At 47.8% G+C, this 7258-nt stretch overlaps 1 protein-coding gene across 2 annotated transcripts; it reads left to right on the top strand.

Annotated features, from left to right (window-relative positions):
• The first annotated feature begins 410 nt into the window (after positions 1–410).
• ZBTB42 (zinc finger and BTB domain containing 42) lies at positions 411–6865 on the top strand. 2 transcript variants are annotated; one of them, XM_074542267.1, is made up of 2 exons: positions 411–700; positions 2078–6865. In XM_074542267.1, the coding sequence occupies exon 2, from the start codon at positions 2092–2094 to the stop codon at positions 3517–3519; it is 1428 nt and encodes a 475-aa protein (XP_074398368.1). In that variant the 5' UTR covers positions 411–700; positions 2078–2091; the 3' UTR covers positions 3520–6865. The 2 variants fall into 2 exon arrangements, with proteins under 2 accessions (XP_074398368.1, XP_074398367.1); XM_074542266.1 differs by lacking the exon at positions 411–700 and adding an exon at positions 1030–1357.
• The last annotated feature ends 393 nt before the right edge of the window (positions 6866–7258 follow it).

Genomic DNA, 7258 nt, shown 5'->3' with positions numbered 1-7258 from the left:
GCGATTACAGCTAATTAAAATTTAAATTTCAAATCAACTATCGAAAAGGTCATCTTGAGAAATCCGTCGGCATTTGGTATTTATCGGCTGGCGCGCAACTACAGACAAACCCGGGCTGTGTGTATGTGGGTGTCTGTGTGTGTGAGAGCGTGTAAGTGTGTCTGTGTGTGTGTCTCGGGGGGGCAGCGCCGCGCCCCTCGCCCCAGCCCCGCGGCAGGGCCGGCTCCGCGCATCTCCCGCGGCCGCGCAGCCCCGGCCCCGCGCTCCGCGGCACGTCGGGCTGCAGCGGGGCGGGTGCGCCCTGTCCGCGGCGGCGCAGCGGAGTTGGGAGCGGGACGGCGGCGCTGCCAATGCAGCGGCCGAGAGGGGCGGGCGGCAGCAGCAGCAGCAGCAGCAGCGGCGGCAGCAGCGGGAGGAGGAGGAGGAGGCGGCGAGGGGGAGGGCGCAGCCGGCAGCGCGCACCGGCCGGCGGCGGCGGGGCTGGCCGGGGCGGCGGGGCCATTGTGTGCTCCAGACGGGGACACGGCCGCTCGCCACCGCACCCTCGCCCGCACCCGCGGCTCGCAGCGGCCAAAGTATCGCGAGAGCGGCCGGCGAACAACCTGCTCCGCCACAGCCCCGCGCCGCGCCCGCGGAGCGCCCGCGCCGCCGCCGCCGCCGCGCACATGCGGACGCCGAGCGCCGCCGCTGCCGCCCGCCGGTGAGTAACGCGGGGGGACCCGCGGAGCGGGGCAGCGCGGGGGGAACTCGCCGCCACGCCACACCCCGGCGGGGGAAAGTGCTCCCCGCAAAGTTGGGGAGCGCGGCTGTGCGAGGGGGAGATCCCGGGAGCGGCTCCGCGGTGCTTCCCCTCGGCGGCCCCCTGAGCGCTGCGCGGAGCCGGGCACCGGCGAAGGTCACCGCGGCGGGCTGCGGGGAGCAACTTTGCGGCGGGAGGTGGGGTCCGGGCTGGGGGCTGGTGGTGGCGAGAGTGTCGGAGAGGGGGGGGGCGGGCTCGGGGCAAGTTTGTGGGATTTAATCGCGGGCTATAAATGGGGCTGCTGGAACTTTAAAAGGCAGCAAGCTGTGGTTGGCTGGTAGCGAGATTTGGAGTAACATATGGCATTAAAAGGCGCACAGCTGGAGGTAGCATTTCCATCGCAGTGAAGTCAGAGCAGCTGACTCTCCAGCTTGCGGTGTAATTAGCAAACCGAGCACTCCTCCTTCCCTCCCTCCTCCTCCCTCCCGCCTGCCTCTCTCTCTCTCTCTCTCCCCCTCCCTCCCTCCCTCCCGCCGCGCCTCGGTCGCACTCGCACCGCGCTCCCTCCTGCCCGCCCGGCTCCGCGCCCGCGGCCGGCCCCGCCGCGCCCCGCGCAAGGTAAGCGCCCGGCCGCGGCACGCCGCCGGCTGCAGCCTCCGTCCTGCCCTCCCGCCGGCCTTCCGCCGCTTATTTTCCTCCTTGCCTTTTAATAACTTCAAGGGAAACTTTTTTTTTTTCCCTCCCCCCCTTTATCCCCCCCGCCCTTTTGGCGTGCGGGGGCCGGGGCCTCTCGCCCCCCTCCCCGCAGAGCCGCCGCTCCCCCAGCGCCAGCCGCCGCTGTTTTGTTGTGATTCGGTGCATAACGACTGAGGATAAAGTTTAAATGTGCGTGTGTGTGTGTGTGTGTGCGTGCGTGACGCGGGGAATATGCTTTATTAAAAGATGCCCCAAGTTAGCGTTGCTGGGAGGACAGCCTGGGAGTTGATGCTTTTTTTTTTCTTTTCGGGGGTGTGTGTGCGCGCTCTCCTCTGCATAATTTTATTAAAGTGCTTAGTGGGAGAAACAAAGGTTGGAGGGGCTGCTGCTTTACTAGCTTTTGTTTACTTACAATCAAGTTTTTCCTGTTCGGAGCAGGTGCGAAAGGATGAGAAACATGTTGTGTTGGTGGTTTTTTTTTTTCCCTCCCCCCCTTAATAAAACTATTACAGACAATTAACAGTAAATGTTATCTCCAAGGCTGTTTCTTTGGCTTGGGTTACCAAAAAGCCGATCTGTTTGTTACAGCTGCTAGGAGGCTTTAGTTTACAGTAGCATTCAAGTTTTTCCTGTTTTGAACAGGTTATGAAGGAAGAATGGAGTTTCCAGACCATAGCCGCCAGTTGCTGCAGTGTCTGAGTCAGCAGCGTCACCAGGGCTTCCTGTGTGACTGTACTGTTTTAGTTGGAGAAGCTCAATTCAGAGCTCACAGAGCCGTTCTTGCCTCTTGCAGTATGTACTTCCATCTTTTCTACAGGGACCAGTTAGACAAAAGGGATATTGTGCATCTGAACAGTGACATTGTCACAGCCCCTGCCTTCAGCCTGCTGCTTGAATTCATGTACGAGGGAAAGCTGGAATTCAACAGTCTCCCAGTGGAAGATGTGCTGGCTGCGGCGAGCTACCTTCACATGTATGACATTGTGAAAGTCTGCAAGGGCAAGTTGAAAGATAAAGAATTATGTTCCGAAGAGAAGATTAATGATGAGGCGGCTAGTTTGGAGAAAGCGGAGCATTTTCTAGACGCCGGAGTGCCCCTGGTCCACGAGTTTGACCCAGGAAACAAACAAAAATTCAGCGTTGCAGAATACGAGAGAGCAGCAGGCAAAGAAAAGGTCAGCAGTCACCCCGCCTGGTCCTCTGATCATATAAGTGTCAGCTCTGTGCCGACAGAGGCAGAACCGTGCGCCGCAGCAGCTGGAAAAACAAAGGCTAATGTCAATAGTTCCACAGGACCTTTGTCCCAAAGGTCTGTTAACCATCCCCTGGCTTCGAGTGATGTGGACTGCGCGCTGGATTTGTCTTTCAAGCCCGTGCCGGGGAGAGATTCCTTACACCCCTCCTATGTCTTTGGACAGCTGGCTTCCGACAGCCAGCAGCAGGGTACCGAGCCACTTGTTAAAGATGAACAAGACTTGCTGTCAGATCAGGAGGACAGCGAAGCCAGGAGTCCAGAGAGTCAGCATTTTGGGAATTCAGCCAAAAGCCTAGTGACAGGGTTAGGACACATGTTCGCGGGGAATGGCAGCTCTCATGCCCGAGAGGAGGACATAGATCAAGAGCGAGACGAGAGCGAGGACGACATGGATTCGTCGGACATCTCCTCGGGTGTCCTGGTGCCTCCTGGGCATATCTGCATTTGTCCCCTCTGTAGCAAGGTGTTCCCGAGCCCGCACATCCTCCAGCTGCACCTGAGCTCTCACTTCCGCGACAAGGACGGCTCGCGGACCCGCCTGTCCCCCGACGGGTCGGTGCCCACTTGCACCCTCTGCGGAAAGACTTTCTCCTGCATGTACACGCTCAAGAGGCACGAGAGGACTCACTCGGGGGAGAAGCCCTACACCTGCGGCCAGTGCGGGAAGAGCTTCCAGTATTCCCACAACCTCAGCCGGCACGCGGTGGTGCACACCAGGGAGAAACCCCACGGGTGCAAGTGGTGCGAGAGACGCTTCACGCAGTCCGGGGATCTCTACAGACACATCCGCAAATTTCATTGTGGCCTTGTAAAGTCCTTGGTTGTTTGAGATGTGTGACTTGTGTTTTGTTTCATTTGTTGGTTTTTTTTTTTGGTTTTTTTTTTGGTTGTTTTTTTTTATATCTACAACCCCCCTCCAACTCTTTTGAAACAAAACAGGAAAAAAGAAAAGGCAGCGTCTGAATTTTAATTTTGTTTTTCTCCTCCCTTTATTTTATTTTGGTGATATTCACTTCAGGTATATGATCTTTAAAAGATGCAGCGGTATACACTCCAGAGGCCTTTTAATGCAATCCTTCCACCCCTCCATCTCCCCCCCTTTCCCCAGCACGGTCCTTTAGGTCTTCTCTTGTGCACCCATGTTACATTATTAATGTGAAATGATCTTAAGTAATTCTGCAATGATTTAGCATCAGTTTTCTCACTGGACGTACTTGCTTTGTGGTCAGGGTTTTGTTGGTTTGGGTTTTCTTTTCCTTTTTTTTTAACCTTTTTTTTTTTTTGAAAAAGATTATCAGCACATTCTGGAGAAAAATTTGGCTTCCATTAAGTTCCCCAAATGCCCTCTTTGTGTTGCAGAGGAACATCTGAAGAGATGAGCTATGATTTAAATACATTTTGGTGTAGAGAAACCTGTCCGCACATTGCAGAGTGGGCAGATGTACTTTTATTTTATAGAGCTAGATAAGACATTGAATTGGCCCAAATTTTGAAGGGGTTGAGGATTCCTGGCTGCATCTTTGGTACTGGTCATTTTTTATTCTCTTTATTCCATTAATACTGTTCTGCAGTTGGTCCTAAAATCTAAATGAGAAGTTTTTGCCTTGGGACTTGACTTAAATTTTCCCTTCCCACCCATCCTCCTCACTGAGCTGACCTGCTGAAAAGCTGCTTTTGAGCATAAAATTGTGGATGGAAAAACACTTTCTGTCTGCAGCCTGTTAACTCCCGAAATGTTGAAGGATGCACGCTAGGACATACAAAAAGAGTGTATAATATGTGAATATTTTCATTCCCATATCGACATCCTGAGGCTGATCCCATCACCCTTGGAGGGAACAGCAGCTGCAAAGTGGCCAAATACCCCTCCTGGTACCAGGTTTCTGGGGTTTCCTAGTTCAAAGTAACTCATGCCTTGTGCATTAGGAGACGCCCTGCTGTCTTGCCCAAAAAGTTTGCTGCCGTGCTAAAACCAGCAGCATGAAATTGTTTTTTTTATTTTAATTTATTTTTATGAAGTTGGCAATTCCCTCTGAGCCAAATTGTGTGCAATTGCTGGTGTTCCCAAGAGGCAGCACGAAGTTGAACCGCTGGAGGAAAAGCGTGGCCTGACTTCTTCCCCAGGTCCCACCTTTTCAGGGGAAGCTGTTGGGGGTAATTTTATTTTTTTTTTTTTAGTTTGTTTGTAAACTGAGGCTGCCTGTAACTATAGCCAGTTTTACTCCAGATGATTCAGTTTCTTGCCTATTAGATCATCATTTGGTCTGTGCATGTCGGTGGATATCACTTTGTTCCCTTCCAGTCAAATTACCCATTCAAGGTACATGTACATGGGACTGAAATATAATAATAATAATAATATCTGAGGGGTGTGAATGTCCTTCTGCTGCATTAGCATTGCTTCACCAGCTTTCTTGACACTCCTGGAGTTGTTTGGTGAAACTTAAGCGTGTGTTTTGAAATGAATTTGAAGCACTGATTTAGATTATTTTTAAAAGTTGTGCTTAAAATACTGTATTGCATCTTATGAAGAAAAACCTTCCCAATGCCTTTCCCCCTCTGGTCCAAAAACTGAGCACTACCTACATAAATAATATGGGATTGAATTTTTTTTTTTTATATAAGTACTTCCTCTTTAAGGAAAATCAGGATATACTTGTTACGGCCTCTTATTATTCATCTCTTAAACTATGAATGTACATGTAATGTGAAATTTTGCTTTTATTTATAGTTTTGAGGTTTGTTTTCAGTTTAATTTCTCAACTGTAAAATATTTTTGCTGAACCTGTTACATATGAAAGTTGTGGGAGAGTACTGTATCTTGAACATAAGTGGCTTTGGTACTGTGGTCTTATTCTACTTAATCAGTTTTTTCTTTTTTTTTTTCTTTTTTTATTTTTGCTGTGATTGGAAATAGCACTGAACAAAATCTAGTTAAATTAAGTTATTTTTCTTTCTACTAAAATTAAGTTATTTTTTTCTCCTGAAGATACTTGATATAGTATTTATTAGATTTTTTTGTTTTGTTTTTGAAGTGGAATTATTACTGTTAATCTATTTCAAAACTAGTTAATTTACACTTTAAATTTTATAACAATGGGTTTTGCATGTTGAGCAACATGTAAAGAGTTTAATGTAGAGTCAGCATTACTGAAGCTGGTAATCTTAATTTTGCATTCTTGTGACACTTTTGTTTGCATTTCAGTCTTCAATTACTGTTTGTTTGTTTTTTTTTTTAGAAGATCATAAAATAGGATGTGCCATAAGAACATCATTAGTGTATGGAGCAGGGAAAAGTTGAAACAAGTTTTTGTCTGATCTTAGTATAGAAATAATTCATTAAACTGATGCTATGAGCATGCTCTGTGCTGCAGTGAATATGGGGCAAAAGTTGTTTTTGTTTTGGTTTTTTTTTTAAATAAGAAAAAAAAGACTTTCTCATCCTTGACTACATCATGAACACGCTGTTCTCATAGTCTGGTATTTGTGTTCCCACTCCTCTTAGCTTGAATTTCTAAAGTAAAGAAATGTTTGCACTTATTTTTGTTCTTAAGGTGACTTTTTTTTGGCTATTTCTCTGTGTGTCTCTTATTTTTAAGTTGCAATAGCTCGGAGCATGTTTTCAAAATGGTTCATGGCTCTGCGGAGAAGTACTGAAACATGGCACACTTAAGGCTTGTCTCTTCATAAACTATTTCTCTGTGGGGCAGTTGCTGTCTCCATAGGGAACAGTCCTGCTCTGCATTTTAAACACTGGATTTGTCTTCTACTACAAACAAATACTGTGAAGTTAATGTAAAAAAAAAAATCATTGATATTTTTAATTGTTTTTAATCTTGGTGCAGTTCAGATTAAATATGTATATTTAAAGACACTAATTTTTGTGGGAGAGTTTTATAGTATACAGTATGTAGAAAAGCTATTGGAATGGAATATATTTTATAAAAATGTTCTATCACTGTTTTATAGTGAACTATTTTTCCTTCAGTGTTAGTGTAATACTGTTAGTCTAGACGCGACAATCGCAGGAAGAGTGATTCAGGCTACTGTTAGCGCTTAGTTTTGCGTGGAGTTCTGTTTGCAACTGTATTGGTATGTGCTGTACAATGTGACAATCGTGACTAGGATTGTTGTCTTTATAAATTTACATGAAATAAAACGTGCTAGAATTGTAAGCTTTGAGCTTCCTCCCCCCTTTAGCAGAAGGGGCGTGGTGTTTGCCATTTTTTATGATGTATTAATAATGATTACATTAATTGCAAGTACTTGATAATTTGCCACTTTAAAAAAATTTATTACAATATACTCTAATAATGTCTTTCTTTTTCAGGGCCATCTGGAATTTTAGGCGTGTAAGGAGCTGCCGTGTCTCAGTCAGAGCCTGACTGAACATTTCCTTAGTGACAGGGCTGGACCTAACCCAGCACCACTTCTGCATTTTGACCAGGGGTTTTGGGGCTGTTTTGGGGCTCAGTGCTGCCTGGATGCTCCAGGGGAGCTGTGGGCCAGCGCTGTCCCCAGTGATGCTGGTGCTGGCCAGGTGACAAACCTGTGAGCACGGGGGTGTG

Source organism: Zonotrichia albicollis, chromosome 6, assembly GCF_047830755.1.
Source record: "Zonotrichia albicollis isolate bZonAlb1 chromosome 6, bZonAlb1.hap1, whole genome shotgun sequence".
In the NCBI taxonomy this organism is placed as follows: Eukaryota; Metazoa; Chordata; class Aves; order Passeriformes; family Passerellidae; genus Zonotrichia; species Zonotrichia albicollis.
Note: the sequence above shows the minus strand (reverse complement) of the source record. Positions and strands in the feature narration are given on the sequence as shown.